Genomic DNA, 19,960 nt, shown 5'->3' on the forward strand with positions numbered 1-19,960 from the left:
ACTATCTTCACAGTAATTCTGCGAATCTCAAAATATTCTAAAATTAAAAGTTTACTTTAAAAATGTTGATAGTCTTTTCCCAATTCACACACACACACACACAAAAATCGAAGAATAGATTTTTTTTCCGTTTTTATTAAAATTCTGCTGCAGAAGCAGTGGGTGAGCTAGTTACTAACCACGCTGGAGAAAGAGAGTAAGAGATTTGGGTTCCGCTTCTTACTGGCCACGTGATTTTGGGAAAGTCACCATCGACGAGCCTCAGCTCTCTCATCAGTCAAATGAGCTCATGATACCCACTTCCAGGCACGCTGGAGGAATTAAACATCATAATCTACGTCAAACACATAACACAGGGCTTGACATAGAGTAAGCTCAAGAGACTGTTGCTTTAATGAGCTAGCCAGTGTAGACTGACTGCCAAATGTCCTGGTAGTAAATAGATTTCAACAGAAAAACTCAGAATGTATAAAAATCTCTACGCTGAGTCCTTTATTGTGGAGGAGAGCATGACAAAGTCTTACTCTTAACCCATCAAGCATCAATATCAGTTCCCAAAACACATTCAAACAGGTATCTACTCCAGGTTCAAGTGATACACTCTAACTCACAGAAAGCCTTTCTGGTGGGAGAGATTTGGAGATTTCTTCTCTAATCTGCTCAGTCTGACTCCAAGGCTCAGCCCATACAAATGGGTCTTTAGTCCCTGGCCCTGTGGCTGCAGCCTGAAAAATGTGCTCCCTCTCCCTTCTCTCCACCCTGCCCCTGTGCCTTCTTTTGCTCTGCCTTTCCTTTTGCTCCTTCATGCTAAAACCCCTCCATGCCTGTCCTTTGAGATTCAGCTCTGCTCCATGGTCAAGTCGTGAGAATGGAGAAGACAGTTAAAAGACAGTCAAACTCTAGGGACTTGCCTGGTGGCGCAGTGGTTAAGAATCCACCTGCTAATGCAGGGGACATGGGTTCGAGTCCTGGTCCAGAAAGATCCCACGTGCCGCGGAGCAACTAAGCCCATGCGCAACAAACACTGAGCCTGCGCTCCAGAGCCCACGAGCCACAACTACTGAAGCCCGCGCACCTAGAGCCCGAGCTCCGCAACAAAAGCCACTGCAACGAGAAGCCCGCGCACCACAACGAAGAGTAGCCCCCGCTCGCCGCAACTAGAGAAAGCCCTCACACAGCACCCAAGACCCGACGCAGCCAAAAAAAAAAAAAAGATACGTCCAGCAAAGGGTTCACACCCACTAGCAAACCTCCTTATATGTTATGAAGCTCAGAGGGGAGTTTCATTGTAAAAGGCCTCCTTCTCTTCCCTGGCCTCAGTAAGGGCAGCCTGCAGGACAGGAGGAGAGAATAGGGCAAGAAGGGCCACCACTGTACATGTCATTTCCTAGAAATATTTTACATACATCTTTGTGAGGCATGAAAATGCTACATATGTGATTATAAAATTTTCCATCCATAAAGCTACTCCTGGTTTATATATGGAAAATGGGTCATTATTTTGTGATGTCCCCAGAAGTGACTCACAGGGACTTGGCCACAGGAGCAAATGTGAGAAGCACTGCCCAGACCTAAGACTCACCACACTGGTTTAACACATCCATAGAAAATAGACACCCCAGACTGCGGGCTTCCTGGCCTTTTCCATGTTTTCTGATCTTGTGGGAGCAAAACTCCCCTGAATCTAGGCAGCTTGATATTCCGTATAGTTTTTACTATTATCACTTAATTGCAGTCATCTGACTTACAGCAGCAGACCCGGATCTAGACACTCCAAACCTGTATTCTTTATTGAGAGTGGGGATAGAAAATGACTGATTGATGATTTAACTCACCTCTGAAAGGGAGCCCTCAACAACTTCTGATATCTAAGCCAGAGTTCCATCCTAAAATACAGTTGACCCTTGAGTAACATGGGTTTGAACTGCAGTTTGAACTGTGCGGGTCCACTTACACGGAGTTTTTTTCCAACAAATACAGCACCTGTATTTTCATTATACAGACCTTTACGTTAAGTAAGTGTGGGGAAAAGCCTGCGTTCAATTAGAGATCACATTATGCGGAATCAAAAGAACTAGAGCTTGAATCCTCATTCTAACCAAACTGTTTGAGCTTCCAGCCCTTGGGTGAGTCGTTTACCAATTCCGGTTTTTGAGGCAGAGACTGAGCATGAGAGGATTTTCGACTCCACGGGAGGTCAGTGCCCCTAACCCCCGCGTGGTTCAAGGGTCAAATGACCCACCTTACCTGGCTCTTCCAGTTAAACGTCTTATATTTAGTTTCCTGTAACGCTGCACATTGAGTTTCCTCAGACTCCGTTGAAAACTCCTCGGCCCGACTCCAGGGGTCGGCGAGTAGCCGGCGGAACGCCGAGCGTCAGAGACGGGAAACGCGAGCGGAGCTGCCGGCCCGCGCAGCCACGCCCCGCTCGCCCGGAGCCTCGCCTGCGTGCACGGGGCCTGGGCACCTGCGTGCGGCGTGGGTGGGGGCGGGACCACGCGCACGCCCACCCCCACCCCACGCCTTGCCCCGTCGAGCGTGCGCGGCTCGCTTCACGCAGATCTCCCCTCGGCGGCGCGCTCGTGCTGCCCGACAGAGGGCGCGCGCGCGGCGGGGGTGCCGAGGAGACCGCGGTGCGCGTCCCGCCAGCCTCGCTGCTCCCCTCCCTGTCTGCTCGCCGGCAGGTGTGCTTCTTACAGGCGAGGGTAGGAGGCTTTCCACTCGGAATATTCCCGAGTGCTGCGTGGCTGTAAAACCCATTTCACCAGAGGAGACTGAAACGAGAGCGCGCTCATCAGCCAGTGTGGGAAACCAGTGCTCAACATCAGCTACCGGCCGCCTTAGGACCACGGCGGCCCAGGTGCAATCCCGTTGTTCCTCCACCTTGAAAGTACCCACCAAGCATCCAAGTGCCGGTTCCTCGCCACCCTGCACGTGATCACGGCCCTGCAGAGTGTCTGGCGGCGGACCTCGCAGGCCTGCACGGCCCACCTGCACTACAAATGGATCCCTGTGCTAGACAGCCACGCGGCTGACATTCGCTCCTGCTTCCAAGGAGCAATAGGCTTCACTGACTGGGTCCGGGAAAAGGAAGGCAAGGTCCTGGTCCACTGTGAAGCTGGGATCTCCCGTTCGCCTGCCATCGGCATAGCTCATGTCAGTTCCGCCTGAAGGAGGCCACTGATCACATCCAGAGGAGGAGGAGAGTGACCTTGCCCAGCTTTGGCTTCCTGAGATCCTGCCTCGCACTCCCTGCCCCGGGATCCCTTCTGCCTGCAGGGTGCATCCCGCTCGTCATGTAAAGCCCATTTGCAGACACTGAGCCCTGACGTGCAGGGTTCCTACTGCACGTTCCCTACCACCCGCTGGACGGCCTCAGAGCTCACCAAGAGTTTCATGGCCACATACACATCCTGCTAAAACTGGGATGGGGGAACCAGCCCAGCCCCAAGAACAACTGTGGTTTTGTTTTTTAAACTCGTGGACATTTTATGGCTGTGCGGTACTAAACTGCTCCCTCTGTCAGGCTGCCCCAGTGGGGTAGAGTGGCCACCAGGCTTGCAAACTTCAGACTAACCTTGAAGATAGGTTCTCAGAGGGAAGGAAAGCCAAGCCGCTTCAAGAGCACAGCCTGTGCTGACTAACTACTGTTCTTCCAGATCCCCTGCTCTCTCAGGACTAACCAGTCCTTGGATGTCAAAATTTGCCTTTTCATTTCAAGCATAAGGCAATAAACACCGGCATCCACGTGGGAGAAGGCAGTTGCTAGACCAGGAGAAAAGGCAATTACAAAGCCAACTGATTTTGAAGGAAGCACGATTTCCACCTTATCTTTTTAACTTTGGCTGTCTCAGTATCTGTCTTTGTTGCTTTAGGGCATAAGCCGATCACCATCTAGTCAGGAGAGTAACCTGCAGGGTTTGTAGGGACATGAATATATAAGCTGGTTGGAACCCCTTGAGCCCAGTGGAGGCAGATTCTTTCCAAGGGGAGGGCTCTGGGGTGAAAGGAAGAAGCAAGTAGCCTGTTCCTGGGACAGCTGGGCTTCCCGGGACTGAGCAGGGTCATGCCAAGCGGGAGACAAAGCTGGGTAAATACTCCATGCTCTGGCCAGCAAAGGCCTGAAACCAGGCACAGGACAGGCCTGAATTTCTATGTGGAGATTTGGAGACTTCAACCAAGGGGAGAAACAAAGGATACAGAGGCTAGGAATAAGGCTGACATGCATTCCCTTACTCTGGATCTGTTCGTATTAGAAGCTACATGTGAACGATGCTGAAACCTCATATCAAAAACAGAACTGGCAGTTATCCCACTGAAGAGCTGAAAAGTTTTGATTCCACCTCTTCCTTTGTTTCGTCTATGCTCTGAAATCATTTTCTATGGTTTCTTTGTTTTCCTAGCAACTTGGAATACGCTATCTGGAGTGCATCCTTCATCTTCCTTCTCTTGCTTTAAGACTCTAATAGGAACCTGTTTTCCCTACTAACTTAGGGTCTTCAAAGCACAAAGTTAGGTCTAAATTATGGAGCTCTGAACTGTCTGGAATACTTAGGATTTATCTGGAATAGATACTGTAAATCATAAAATGTGACAAGGAGAAAAGTCAGAAGGTAAACGTACAGAGGTTCCCTTCTAGCAGTTGGTCGTGGGATGTGTGCTGTCCCGGTGACTGGGGAGGAAATGGTATAGAGTCAGAGCAAGACTGGAAATAGATTTTAACACTGGGCAGAGCCTCATTCCCCATTCACCATACCATCACTAAGACCTTCCCTGAGGGAGCCAGCACTGCAGCGGGCAAGGTTTTAATTCCCTGCAAACACCCAGGCTTCCCAGAGGTCAGGACACTCCAGGCACTGCATGGAGGATGGGTACTGTCCCCATCCTCTGGGCACTGCCATGCTCAGTCTCTGAACCCAGCTGAGCCAGGGTTAGGCTACTCCCTTCTTCCTTTCCTCTAGAACCCTTCCCTTTAGACAATCCAGGCCTACATATTCTTGAACTGGACTTGGAAAACTCAAAATCCACTTAACTCTTCCATGAGGCAAGGGAAGCCTGACTTCTACTGCCTGCAACTCAGCCCTCCCTCTTCAGGATGGGAAGGAAAACCTGCCTGTCATTCCTTCCTCTTGAGCTTACTGCCAAGGAAACAAGAGCTCAGTCTCAAGTCATCCTGCCAAAATGTTAACAGTGATTTGTTCTAGTTGGAGTTCCAGGTGATTCAGATTTTCTCCTTTATACTTTTCTGTATTTTTTAACTTTCTACAGTGATTCTGTATTCCTCCTGTATGTCAGGAAAAAAATACCAAAAAAAAAAAAATTCCTGCTTTAAGGATCGCCTCTCCCCAAACCTTTCCAGATGCTTTATCCTAGGTGAGAATCGTTTACTCTGGACCCGCCCCCCCCCCACCCAAGAGTCTCACCTGTACCTCCATCACAGCCCTTATTATTCTGCATGGTCAGCGTTGCCGTGTTCTTCCAATCCTCGGTGATTAGTTCAGTCACCAGCATATAGTAGGCTTGTCTACTGAATACATTAATAAGTCAATAAATGAATAAGTGAATGACTGAGAGATCCTGTATTACCGGACCCACTCTGGACTTTAAAATTTTTCCTAGTCATAGATGAGTTCATATCTATTAGGACAAAGGTGATCCTTTAAGACCAAGATGGTTTTCCAAAACTCAAGAATCCAAGAGATCTGGCAACCTCACTGATATAGAAACCTAAAACTTGTTTGAAATATTTCTGTATTCCTGATCCAAACTCCTTGCTAATCCTTGTATTAATCTTTAGAAATGTACTTGAAGTACGATAGCCTTGGGCTCTAATGGATTACAGCTGGGAAAGTTGTAATTTGTCCTCACCTACTGTTTAACAAGCCACCTCCACACCAGGTTCCACTGACATATTATGTCCTTTCTGGTTTGTTTCTTATTAATATAAAGCTGATGGTTCAACTACAGAACAGCAAGGGTTGCAGGGAAGGGCTAGTGATCATCCTAAATACTTAGCTCACTTCTTTACTGTGATTTCAGGGGTCCAAGAAAGCCCTCTTGAACCCCAACCATTCTCCCATTCCTTCACTAACTCCTTTCATTCCCGTAATATGGGAACAAAGCCTTCATTCCAAGATAAAGCTGACCCTATACACTTACTTCCAGGAAAGAGACATGGGCTAACAGCCCTACCAAGATTTAAACAGCATCCCACAGACCCTGAAAGGAGAGGCCCTGCAGAGACCAGGAAGGCAAGTTTGGAGAACTTAAGTCCATCCTTGACCCGTCCCAGTTTTGCCCAGAGCTTGCCTAGCTTTCAGACTAGATGCAGGCTATTTAACGTTGGAATCGTTGGGTTGGGATTTCTCTAAGGCCTAAACAACGTGGCTCCTGGTTCGCTCTCCCCTTACCCTCTTACTGTGGAGAACGAGACTGAGAAGGCTGATTAGGGACGCATAGCTGGGAACAGCACAAATGCAAAAGAGGACTTGCAAAGGGGAAAGTGTGTTTTCTGTTTTCAGAAACCTGCTGACATAGGGAATGCTCCTGTTTTTCTGTAGAAATGCTTCCTTCCGTGGACAAAATTCAGCCACAATCAAGCTAATTGAATGCACAAATGTAATATTTTTCCAGGGCACCTCCAATTTAATGCTTGATGAAATCGTGTCTTTCGCATATATTTACAAAAGCTTTTCTTCATCCAGAAATGTCTGTTAAAATTGCTTATAGATGCTGAGATAGCAAATCACTCTTCTAATGTAATGAGATAAGTCATCTCTATAAACTTTGCTTGCTCAAATGTACTCGCATAAAAGAAATCAGGCTACAGGCTTTTTTCAATAAATAGAATGAACAACTAGAACTTGATGGCTATAGCATGTTCTGCCTCATTGCTAAGGGATGTTTAAAATCGCTCCCTCTCTCTTGCAACGGAGTTTTCATTTTGGTAGTTGATGGAAAAAGGAGGTCAGATAAACTAATGTGGATGGGAAGGCAAAGCCGTTTGTCAAAATGTGGGGAGAGGCCTGGAGGCTGGAGTCATTTAAAGACTAAAAATTGATTTAAAAGATTTCTGTCCTCAAATCATTTTTCTTGCTAAATGCAGCCACTTTGTAAGCCTGGTTTCCCCTGCTCTAGCTATCTTTACTAATAATTTACGCCACAGGAACTTCACATACTGGGAAGATTCATATGCGTGGTCATTGATGCATAGCCCAGTAAGATGGGTCCAAAGATCAAGAGTCTGTGGAAAAGACAAGGTTTAGCCACCTGTTTCTAAGTAAGATTTGTCTTCCAACTCTAATCTGGAAGCCAACAATGTGACAAAAAGGCTTAGTAGGTCATCTCACACACACCTAGGGTCAACCATATAGGGCTGTCATGGATGGCCACTCAGGTTGTGCACTGCATAAGTCCAGGGGACATACCATTCACATAGGCTACAATGTGAAGGGTGTCGTCTGGAGCTGTGCAATGTGACAGTCCTGTCCTGCTCCACCACACAGGTCAGGGAGAAAAAAAATCGTATCTTCTTGTTCACAATCATAGTTTAATAAGTTTCCATGACTAAACTGCATGCATTTACCTTTAATTCCTCCAAGAATACAAAGTTCTTCTTATCGGCTGCCATTGTTAAAGCCTGCCGCATTCCCTTTTCCTTCTCTTGACAAAGTAAAATTGGGAGAATAGTCAAAAATCTCCAGATGGTTCTTTACTTCCAGAAACGGTTTGGGGACTTCCCTGGTAATGCAGTGGTTAGGACTCCACTGCGTCTCCAACGCAGGGGGCCCGGGTTCGATCCCAGGGTCAGGGAACTAGATCTCACAAGCGTGCTGCAACTAAGGAGCCCGCCTGCTGCAACTAAGACCCGGCGCAACCAAATAAATAATTTAATTTAAAAAAAAAAGAAATGGTTTGGACAGCTTAACTGTGGAGGACAAGCTGGAATCCAGAAGATGAGGCCAAATTCTAAGTGCCCTTTCTGTCAGTTTTGGAAAACACTAGACAGCCATTGTTCCATTCAGGGGAGACAGCAGGCAGCATTTGGAACGGTTCTCCGGGGGCCTTCCTTTCACCAAGCTGCCTTTTGGGCGTTCCCTCACGCCTGCTGGAGGGTCCAGAGCTGCCAGACCAGTGGCCAGGCCACCCTGGGCAGGGCGAGAGCAGGAGCCTGCCCACACCCTGGCTGCCCAGCCCTGCCTTCTCTTTCCACCACCTTTCCCTCTGCTGCATGAAACGCATTGTGTGGTGGGAAGAAACAGCCTGAATGCTTCGTGATCTGAAACACCGCTCCCGACAGCCTCTGCTCAGCCCAATCAGTTTTGTTTTCATGGCCGCGCCACGTGGTGTGCAGGATCTTAGCTCCCCAACCGGGGGTCGAACCTGTGCCCCCTGCATTGGGAGCACGGAGTCTCAACCACTGGACTGCCAGGGAAGTCGCAGAGCCCGACCACTTCTGAGGGCAACACCAGAATGTGCGGGGAGACAGAAATTCCCCGCTTCTTATGCAGTTCCTTGAACTCTGCCCCAAGCACGCGGAAAAGTATATTCTGGGATCGGAGGCACCACATCTAATATGCATAGGAAGAGACATTTGAGAAGACACACTATTTTTTGCCTAACTTGCATTTTAAAGAGTATCTCAGTGGCCTTACGGGCACTTTGTGGGCCTAGTGACTGAAGAGCCCTGTTCCATCTGAGTTTCTACAGCAAGTCTGCCAAAGGTCAAAATAGCAAATCAATCGGTCCACAGATGTATATCTTTTGGTTATCGTGGTGCTGTTTTCATTGGATCTGAAGGCTGAAAGTGGGGCAGGTGTTCTCCATTCTCCAGGCTCCCCACTTCTGTCCAACCAGCCCATTTCACACCTGCATTTCCACTACCTGCCTAGTCCCTGCAGACCACTAAGCGCGCCCAACATCAGCCAGGTGTCAAGAATCAGTGACTGACACAGCACCCTTTACGAGGAGGAAATGTAGTGTAAGAATTTGGGGATAGTCATCAACACTGCCCCAGCCCTAACCCCAGCTTAGGGGAGGTACCTGTATGAGCAAGCCATCTGCAGGGTCCTGGGCTAGAAGCCAATGAACAGCACCTTCACCTTGTGAGCGGAGACAGGTACGTCAACACACACGCCTGCTTAGTACACAGTCTATCCATGGAAGGAAGGACCAGAAACCACGTGACTCTAGGAAGGCCCCCTGGCTGGCTGGGAAGAGAGTGGGAGGGAGATGTAATTTTCACTGCACAGACTCTGTGTGATGTTTGAAATGTGAACCAGGTATATGAATTACCTTTAATCAGAACCATAAGAATGCTCGTGGAGAGCTTCCTCCCAGATGTAACACTCCCCTTAGATATTAGGGCACGGCTCAGACATTTTCTTCTCTGGGTCATCTTTCTCAATCCTCCCAGGCAAAGCCAATCGCTTTCTTCTCTGTGTGCCCGTCCACTTTTGTTACACCGCTTGTACGAGGATGCTGTAGCTTGACTCTGACAGGTGAGCCCTCGAGGCTGGGGCAGGATGTTACTGATTTCTGTAATTCTTATGGGAATACTTGGAATATTTGCTAAATGGAGTCTACCACACCATCCTACCCTTTTCCCAGTTCGAGGCCCCTGCAGCTTGTTTCCACCTAACTTACCTGTATAAAGATGAGCAGATGAAGGGGTCATTCTGGGATTTTTCCCCCCATAGGTACTATCATCCCCTGTGCAATAGAACCTTCTATTATAATGAAAATGTACGCTGCCTGTGCTGTCCAATACGCTAGGTGCTAACCACACGTGGATACTGAGTATCTGAAATGTGGACAGACTGACTGAGGAATTGACCTTTTAATTATTTCGTTTAAATAAATTTAAATGTAAATAGCCGCATCTGGATAGCAGCTACTATATCGGACAGCTCCTTTCTAGAGCCTTCTTCCTCAAGGGGACAGCCTTACCGGCCCAACAATACAACCCTTAAGCACGTTTGATTTTGAAACAATTAAATTGAGAGCAAGGTCAACAAAGTACTTGTTCCTAAAGTAAAAATTCAGTTTATTCATCTGTTTACGACACAGTACTCAAAAGGCAAAGTGTTTCACATCATAGATTTCACTTCCAATTCCTCGGAATGTTCATTTCTTTTACTGTAAAGAGAGACTAGACCGGAAAGGCAGGCAATGCTTAGGCAACTAAACTAAGGATGGAGCAGGTGAGGTGGGCAGCACTAACGTCATCCTCCCAGGGATGGGCACAAGGGGGTTGTTAGCCACAAGCTGATTGTGTAGAACTGTTAGCTGGGAGCGCAGAGCAGCCGTCCTGGACCCTCGGGCCATTGAGGGCTTCAGTCATCCCCACCGCACAGGTACAGCAGCGCTTTCTGGTAGTCACCCTTGGTGTCTTGCTATAAGTGGCCAAGGAGAAAAAAGAAATTCAGGGTCAGGAGAAAGACCCACACTCTGCAGAAACACACAAGCAGGCCCACGGCACATGGAGCCTCTGTGGGACCTGCCCAGACACACCCAAACCATCAGAGGACCCTCAGGGATCGCGGCCCAGGGGAGATCATTGCCACAAGGGTAGAGAGAACACAGGGTCCTGGGGATTAACATGGTAAGTGACCAGAGGACAGAACCCAGTCTGCTCCTCCTGCACGGAGGTCCTGCAAACAGCACCTGTTTTCTCCCTGGCCCACATCCTTCCAGAGAAGACACGCGAGGCACCTTCCTGCCTGACTGTGTTGTTTCGTGGACTCTTAAGGTCACGTGGGAATAAGCTGATGAGTTAAGGAAATAATTACTGAGTCTAAATCCTCCCTGAATTTTAAACATATGCCCTAGTAAACCTAGTTATAGCAAACCCAGCTCTAAATTCATCCCTGGTAACCACGGACACGACGTTGAAATTTTCAGGATCTTTCAGAAAGAGGGGTTTGCAACATCTGTCTGAATTAAACACAGTGGGAGGGACCACGGTGAAGGCAACTGCTTCTTATGTACGAACACTCTATCCCTCCAAAACAGGGACAGGCTAAATGGGGAGGGGAGAGATGGGAGTTCTGAGTGAGGAAATGTTGCCAGGCTTATCACAGAGGAGTTTCAAGACATGGAAATATAATAAAACGTAGATTAAATTGATCTAAGTCTTTTCAGGACGTCAGCAAGTCCTGCAGGATCACTGTCATGAGCACCAACTGTCACTGCAGAATATGTGTGGGAAATATGAAATATTTGCCTGATTCTGTAAGATGCCAGGACAAATCCTAATAGCAGTTTCAAAATAAATCCCTGATATTTGATGACTAGCATCTCTTCCCCGGGGAGTTAGAAAACAGAAAACCGCCATTCTGCCATTGTTCTTTTTTTTTTTTTTTTTTTTGTGGTACGCGGGCCTCTCACTGCTGTGGCCTCTTCCGTTGCGGAGCACAGGCTCTGGACGCGCAGGCTGAGCGGCCATGGCTCACGGGCCCAGCCGCTCCGCGGCATGTGGGATCTTCCCGGACCGGGGCACGAAACCGTGTCCCCTGCATCGGCAGGCGGACTCTCAACCACTGCGCCACCAGGGAAGCCCTCTGCCATTGTTCTGACAGGCACCTGCCCAGGACTCCCAGCCCTCTGATGGTCAGGTGGGGCCTTACCTGAATGTAATAGTACAGGGACTTGCCGTACTTTTTCTTGAATTCACATCTGATTTTCAACATGTCCACTTCACTGCGGGAGATCATGATTCTAATCAGGACCTTATCGCGAGTGCCCTTGCCCTGAAAGTCAAATTTACGCTCCGAGTTATAATTCGCTGACAATGTTAATCATTAAAAAAGAGTCTAGTGAGTTCTCCTGCGCATGGAACTCATTTGGGTTCCTGATGCCGCCCTCTAAGAGACTGCAAAGATAACCGCAAAACTGCTCCCTTAAGAACAATGAGCGCCTTGGAATTCCAAACACACCAGCATGAAATCGGCACAAAGCCCCCATGCTGTACATTCAGTAAACGTGAACTGAGCGCTAACCACTGCAAGGCTCAGGTCCGGAAGTGCGCGAGTTTACGTACGTAACACAAAGCTCCTGGCTCTCGGGGGCTTAGAGAGCCCATGCTACCACGCTCACCGTGGCTCTATGCCATTTTGAATGGTACAAGCAAAAAGGACCACTAAAGTTTACATCCAGAACCTCAGAGCAGAGAACGGGCCATACCTGACATGGAACCTGAGGGGAGACGGGAGAGAGGCAGTGTGGACAAGGGGGTGACCCAGGAAGAGGCGGCAAGGGCCTGGAAGCCAGGAGGCACAAGGCACATCTAAGGCGTGGAAAAGGGGATGCGACTGTGGGAAGAGACAGTCCATTTAAGGGAAAAGTGCAGGGCTGGCTTTGGAGTCAGACAGACCCAAGTTCAAGTTTGGCTATGTAACCTCAAGCAAGCTGAAGCTTTCCAAGCTCCATTCTCCTCATCTAGAAAGAAAAGAGTCACACAAGCCTCACAGGTGTTTTGGTAATGATTTAAGATAAAGTAAGTCGCACAATGTCTACTGCCTAGTGGTTGCTTAAGAACCTCTTTTCCTTGTCTGTCCTTACTCTGGGGTACCAGGAGGGAATCACTGAGAAATCTGAACAGGAATCTGACATGATCACCATCCAGCCTTTTCTCTCTCCCGTGGCACTTTGCTTTCTACCTGTACACAAACACGTGTTCAAGTAGTTGGGAGAAACAGAAGACAGATTGGTGGTTTTCTCACCTGTCACATAAAAGCAGAACTGACTAGTGTGTTCCTGCACCTAGACAGTGGGGTCCCTTCCTCCATCCACTAGTCAGGAGCTTTCGTCTGGGGCACAAAGGAAGAAAAAGCCTAGTGTGGAAACATGGACCTCTCGGCCAGTCGCCCTTACCTTCATGGAGTCGTACAGTCTGTCAGCAAAATACAGGGGCTTGTTCTGAATGCACTGCACTGTGGAGAGAAGAAAAGGGTCAGTAACTCCTCTCTCCTCCACCAGTAGGGGGCGAAGCCCTGACCTGGGGCACCACCAGATGACCAGACGTAACAGGAATGGGCTCTGCAAAATGGGAAACGCTCAGGGAAAACCAGGAATCCTCTGAATCAGCCAGCTGTGCTTTTTTTTTAAAAATAAATTTATATATTATTTATTTTTGGCTGCGCTGGGTCTTTATTGCTGCAGGCGGGCTTCCTCTAGTTGCGGCGAGCAGGGGCACTCTTCATTGTGGTGCGCGGGCTTCTCATTGCGGTGGCTTCTCTTGTTGGGGAGCACGGGCTTTAGGCCCACGGGCTTCAGTAGTGGTGGCGCACGGGCTTAGTTGCTCCGCGGCACATGGGATCTTCCCGTACCAGGGCTCGAACCCATGTCCCCTGCATTGGCAGACGGATTCTTAGCCACTGTGCCACCAGGGAAGTCCCCCAACTGTGCTCTTAAACCAGGGGACTCTGAGCAATGCAGAAACCCAAATGGATGTGTGAGTTCCCCCAATGGAGAGAGCCCTTTCTCTGGTTATCTTTTTTTTTTTTTTTTTTTGTGGTACAGGGGCCTCTCACTGTTGTGGCCTCTCCCGTTGCGGAGCACAGGCTCCGGACGCGCAGGCTCAGCGGCCATGGCTCACGGGCCCAGCCGCTCCGCGGCATGTGGGATTTTCCCGGACCGGGGCACGAACCCGTGGTCCCCTGCATCGGCAGGCGGACTCTCAACCACTGCGCCACCAGGGAAGCCCTCTCTGGTTATCTTATTCCTCCTGGGCAACGCTCCATTCTACCAACGTAAGCCCTTTTTCAGTTCCGTGTCTTAAGTTCATACGGTGAAGATTATGAAACTACCCAAATCATGTAAAGAAGCCATGTCTCATGTCTCCCAAAGCCACTTGAATTAACAGGATGGCCATTTGTTACTTCTGCCTCAGCACAGCTAGCTGACCGAAAGCTGATGTCCACTAGGGATGGGGGGGGCCACACCTGCTTACCCAGGTTCAGGAAAGCGTTTTCCAGGTCTCCTTTAACCTCCATCTTGATGCTCTCCAGCATGTCATAAGGGCTGTAGCTCTTGTACCTTTCAAATACTAAAGAAAAGCAACAGATAAGTATTATAACAGAGCTACTAGTCAAAGCTATCAATGGTTACCCACACGGTTATGCATCTCACACACACACACACACACACAGATGATGATAATCATAGCGTCCTAGAGGGTTAGGGACTGCCATGCAGACCAGAGCTGACACTGTACCAGGTGCCCCGGGACAGCCGTACCGTGCACCTGTCCTGAATGACACTGCCCCAGCCACATGTTTTGACCATCTTCATCTCTCCGGCGTGGAACCCACTTTCTCTGGGCCACGAGAAACAGTACATAGCACCCAACTAAGTCCATTACTTCAACAGATACAGCAAGATAAAAGGATCCAGACGAGAAGAGGCAGCACAACAAAGCACCAAACAGAAGGATTTAGGGGAAAAAAACGATCCAAAATGGGAAAGAAGGATGAATGGACTTGGTGAGGAAAAATGGGTGAGATGAGAGGGTACAAAGCGGGGAGTGTACTCTGTTCTGGCAGACCCGAGCCCCAACACAGACACCCAGCTGGCCCACTGGAGAGGGCCCTCCGGTTTGGCCCTGGTGCTCTAAGACCTCCCCAGCACAGCACTCACCTTTCTGGAGGTGGCACACACTCCGCTCGGTCATGATGCTGATCCACTTGGGAACATCAGTTCCTTTCCTCTTCACGCCAGCGTCGTAGAGTTCCTACGAGCACAACCGACCACGAAAGTTAATTCCACAGTCCAGAGCAAGGTCATTAAAAACCCGTCACGCACAAAACCCCAAAACCTATACATTCAGAACGCCAAAATGAGAAAGGACGATTGCACTGCAGACACAGGAAAAATGTGCTGTTTAGGTCAAAAGTCTTAAGAGCAGTCTTCCTGAAGCACAGACATACAGCATGACAGGAGGTTGTTCGTGAGGGTGATGCTGTAGAAATCTCCTTCCCTGAACACCGAAGGGATGACCAAGAACCTCTACTCATATACGGAAGGACAAGCCAATGCTCATTGGCACACCCAGCTCTCCTCCATTCGGCACGTTCAATAGCACATCAACTACTGGTCATCTACTGAAGACAGCTACAAGTCACATACCCACCCCCAGAATTCCTAGAGACTCCGGAAATGACGGAGCTGAAAACAAAAAAAAAAGCTGGTCCAATCACATTTTCAGTTTCTGGAAAATTTAGGGGCTATAAGTGACACTAAGAATGGCACGGAAGGAGGGAGAAAGGCTTATGCAAGAGCCGATACTTATTCAGTGACCATCCACTATCTGGGAGCTGCAAAACCCTTTTCTAGGGACTTCCCTGATGGCGCAGCGGTTAAGAATCCGCCTGCCAATGCAGGGGACATGGGTTCGAGCCCTAGTCCGGGAAGATCCCACATGCTGTGGAGCAACTAAGCCCGTGCGCCACAACTACTGAGCCTGCGCTCTAGAGCCCGGGAGCCACAAGTACTGAAGCCCGCGCGCCTAGAGACCATGTTCCGCAACAACAGAAGGCCCTGCTCACCGCAACTAGAGAAAGCCCGCGCAGTAAAGAAGACCCAACGCAGCCAAAAATACATAAACAAATAAATTTAATAAAAAATAAGTTAAAAAAACCCTTTTCTACCTCCTGCTAAGTGGGCTATGTGAAATATACTGGATTTTAAAACTAAAATGGATTAAAATTGATTTTGTTCTTCAGCTCTTATGAAATACTTCGAGACAGCTGTCGACCGTCTGGGAAAGGCATGTAGTTCACAGTGATCTGAATCAGCTTCACAAATAGTTCTGGATGATTATGGAATGAGAACCAGCAGTTCTATTCAGCCAGAAAAGAAGGAAGGGCCTCTGCCTCTCTCACCTCTTCCCCCACCACCAAGGGCAGTAAGCCTTCCTATCCCCGCCTGTGCCTCTACCATCTCCTCCCACTGTTCTGTGCTGTGAATTCTATTAGTGTGTGTTTGTAGCAAATGCCCACCAGTGTGAACACCAGCATCACACCCTGCAGAAACAAGCAAAGCCTAAATGAGCAAATGTGAGTCAGAAATTGACCTGTAACTGACACCAGCATTATAAGGGTATATCCCGTTATAACCACAGCTTCCAGAAAGTGACAACGAAGCCCACAAATTCTTTGACCTTCCTCCCTTCCAAACGTGGAGCCTACTTCCCCTCCCACGGACTGGAAGCTAGACCTAGTGACTCGCCTCTAATGAACAGAGCGCGACAGAAGTGACAGTGTGTGTGACTCTTGAGATTACACCATAAAAGGCACCTGGCTTCCTCCTGGCTGTGTCTCTTGGATCACTCACTCTGGGGAGAGCCAGCTGCCATCTGTGAGGACACTCAAGCAACCCCTTCGAGAGGCCCACGTGGAAAAAGAGTAAGGCCTCCTGCCAACAGTCACATGGGTGGGGGACTACTACCTCCTCCTGAAGCTGTCAGGCCCTCAGATGACGCAGCCCTGGTCCACCCTTTGTCTCCAACCTCAGGAGAAGTCCTGAGCCACTTCCCAGTTCCTGACCCACAGAAACTGAGAGATAATAAATGCTTGTTGTTCTAAGCCACTGAGTTTGAGGTAATTTGTTATGCAGGATGGATAACTATACCCACTATCCAGAGACTAGGAAACAAAACCCCGAACACCAAGAAGCTTGGCACTGACCCGGGCATCTTGGTCAATCAGTTCATAATCAATGACAGAGCCATCCTCCGCTCTTCGACCCTACAGGAAAAAAAAAAAAAAAATTAAGAACATCAAATGTATTTCTTGGTACATTTTAAAACTGAAAATGTTATTTTCTCCCCAACTCATGTAAGCCACTATTTACTGAATAAACACCCTCCTGAAATTTTTCTTCACTTAAAAGTCTAGGTTAGGGCTTCCCTGGTGGCTCAGTGGTTGGGAGTCCGCCTGCCGATGCAGGGGACATGGGTTCGTGCCCCGGTCCGGGAAGATCCCACATGCCGCGGAGCGGCTGGGCCCATGGGCCATGGCTGCTGAGCCTGCGTGTCTGGAGGCTATGCTCCACAACAGGAGAGGCCACAACAGTGAGAGGCCCGCGTACTGCCAAAAAAAAAAAAAAAAAAAAGAAAGTCTAGGTTAAAAACAAAAAGTCTAGGTAAGGCCAAGGATTGTTACAATAATTGAGGCAGTGAAGTGGGGGCTATACCCTCTTGTTACCCAGTTCTGGGCTAAGCACCTTACAGAATCTACCCTCCTCCCCCTAAAAAAGGTAATGATATTTAGCTCCTTCCTTCAGAGAGCTCACAGCCCAGATGGAGAAATACGCATGGAATAAATGGTAAAACAACACAGTATCTGTGGCTCTAAGTAGACGTGAAATGCAAAAGAAGGCAGAAATCTGTCAGGCAGAATCGTCAGCAAAGTCTGTGGACAATGGGGTACAGCTGAGGCAAAGCACAAAGGCTCCATCAGATGAGGCTGGCAGTGGGAAGCAGGAGAAGCCATTCCGCACAGGAGAAGTGGCACAGGGGAGTGATGTGCGCCCAGCCGAGGAGAAGGTGAGCGGGAGGGAAGCCTAGCGAGGAGGACTAAGTTAGGGAGGGCCAGCGGACAGAAGACACTTAAAGGCAGTTGAGAGTTTGGATTTGATGCAGCAGAAATGTCTGTTGATCAGGAGCTTGGTGCAAGTGGATTTCAAAAAGATGGGTGGGGGCTTCCCTGGTGGCACAGTGGTTGAGAGTCTGCCTGCCGATGCAGAGGACACGGGTTCGTGCCCCGGTCTAGGAAGATCTCACATGCCGCGGAGCGGCTGGGCCCGTGAGCCATGGCCGCTGAGCCTGCGCGTCTGGAGCCTGTTGCTCCGCAACGGGAGAGGCCACAACAGTGAGAGGCCCGCGTACCGCAAAAAAAAAAAAAAAAAGATGGGTGGGTGGCGGTATGCAGGGCACGTGGTAGAGAAGAGAGCTGGGGAGGGGAGTACGGAGCTGTTATGGTGATGGAGAGGTGCGTGGGCAGGACACAGCATGCCCACCGAACATTTGTCATCAGGGTTCCCAGGGGAAACTTCCTCTTCCCTCGCCCAGCTAATACACATTAAACTGCACTCGGGTCAGAACTCAGACTAAGGAAGGAAATGCCTTTCATCCACATTAATGTGCTAACATTAGCAAACAAGCAAAGACCTCTCCAGGGAAACCACTACCTGGGCAAACCGTCTCTTAAGAAATGAAAGCAAGTGAAAGAAACCAGAGGGTCACTTGCCACTGGGTCCTATGTGACCACAGATAGGGGCAAAATGACCTTCCCCGAGTCACAGTGAGGGCTGGCACGTAAATCCAGGCCAGGAGCTGAGAGCCGCTTCTTCCTCCTCTGGCCCCAAAGTCCACCTGACCATACGGTTTTGCAGGATAAGAAATCCTATTATACAAAAATGACAACTCTGCAGTGACAGTGCAAACCCACTGTCGAAAATGCAGCTGGAATTTCTGATGCAGGCACAGAGGACTGAGTTAATTCATTCCCAGGTATAAAATGAGGCGCGCAACTTGCCTTGGGAGGAAGCAAGGACAAAGAAATAAACTGGAAACCAACCTTCGAGAGGGCGACCATCAGCTTGCGGAAGTCACCAGACGTGTCAGAAACGATATCCTTCTCCAGATCGGTCTTGTACACTTGGAAAACAAAACAACATATCTGGTTTGACGCTTCCTGCCTGTGCAGCCAGCCAGCCACCCGTCCCACTTATCCCCTGCCCACTGAGCCTCTAAAAAGCAGAAACAGCTGTGGCAGCATGGAGGTACCCACCCAAAGGAGGTGGACTCTCTGGAATGATCTTTACCCTCATAAAATCAGAGCCAATGCTATTATCAGTGACAAGGGACACGCAGAACCGGATCAGACCAGGGATCTTCAAGCTCACCTTTGATCAGTGACTTCCTGGGTAGCTGAAATACTGGTTCCCAAACTTCTTGACTATACTTATTTGGATCATTAAAAAACTTGGAGGACTACACACACACACACACATACACAACTGCGGTTTATTATCTACTGATCGAGAAAATGCACAATGGCAAAAACTAGTAAGAATTAAAGAGTACTTTTCAATGAATGTGTACTTTATTATTCAAAATAGCATCTCTGTTTAAATGTAGTGGTACCACGTACACATGTAAGCTGCATCATTTACTCCACCCGGGTCTCCTACACTGCTTGGTGCACAAAGGTCCACGTGCCTCTTGCAACAGTGATCCACACAGTCAAGAGCTGGGAACCTCCTCAGCAGAAACTGGACAGCACCCATTCCAAGAAATCCATATAAAATACTTTCTACTTCTACCCACCAGATTTCTTTTTTCTTTTTTGTTTGTTTTCTCTGCTTTCGCTCCTGTATATACTTTTGTATTAGTTCTAGGGGAACATCATCATCAAAACCCAGGCCATCAGGAGATGGAGGAGAGGGACCTGGAACAGAGCAGACCCCTGGACGGTCCAGGTGGCAAGCATTTCTCCACAAGTAATACAGGCACCCTATCCTGAACACCAGCCCCGCAGGCCAGGATGGGGGTCACAGAAACAGGGCTGAGAGGGTGCACCACAGAACTGGGGCTACTCACTTTCCTTGTAGACTCTGTTGATTTCCTGCAGCTCCTGGTTGGTCCTCGAGCAGATGATCTCAATGAGGGAGTCCTCATCGGTCCCCAGCCCCTGCGAACCAGGCATTGCAGACATCAGCAGGGAAAGCCCTCCAGGCCATTAGCCCACTTCCCTGACCTCAGTCAGGTAAACTACACACACAGACCGGGTGTGTAGCACGCCCCTTCCTGCATTCCTCCTGAGGGATCTGTACTGCATTCCTCAGCACAAGGCAAAGTTATATTCTATTCCTTTAAAATACTGCTTCATCAATGGGCTTCTCTGGTGGCGCAGTGGTTGAGAGTCCGCCTGCCGATGCAGGGGACGCGGATTCGTGC

The 19,960-nt window shown here is 48.9% G+C and overlaps 1 protein-coding gene across 1 annotated transcript in view; it reads right to left on the reverse strand.

Annotated features, from left to right (window-relative positions):
* Window positions 1–10,021: 10,021 nt before the first annotated feature.
* ANXA2 (annexin A2) overlaps window positions 10,022–19,960 on the reverse strand; it is a 44,331-nt gene continuing 34,392 nt past the window's right edge. Inside the window, exons 6-13 of the mRNA XM_082649128.1 lie at window positions 19,604–19,694; window positions 18,579–18,658; window positions 16,686–16,745; window positions 14,638–14,731; window positions 13,952–14,047; window positions 12,874–12,932; window positions 11,628–11,750; window positions 10,022–10,394 (exon numbers count right to left, since the gene is read on the reverse strand). Of these exons, the coding sequence (XP_082505254.1) occupies window positions 10,335–10,394; window positions 11,628–11,750; window positions 12,874–12,932; window positions 13,952–14,047; window positions 14,638–14,731; window positions 16,686–16,745; window positions 18,579–18,658; window positions 19,604–19,694 (663 nt within the window). The 3' untranslated portion in view covers window positions 10,022–10,334. The remainder of the gene's footprint in view (window positions 10,395–11,627; window positions 11,751–12,873; window positions 12,933–13,951; window positions 14,048–14,637; window positions 14,732–16,685; window positions 16,746–18,578; window positions 18,659–19,603; window positions 19,695–19,960) is intronic.

This window comes from Grampus griseus (assembly GCF_964374135.1).
Source record: "Grampus griseus genome assembly, chromosome: 2".
Classification (NCBI taxonomy): Eukaryota; Metazoa; Chordata; class Mammalia; order Artiodactyla; family Delphinidae; genus Grampus; species Grampus griseus.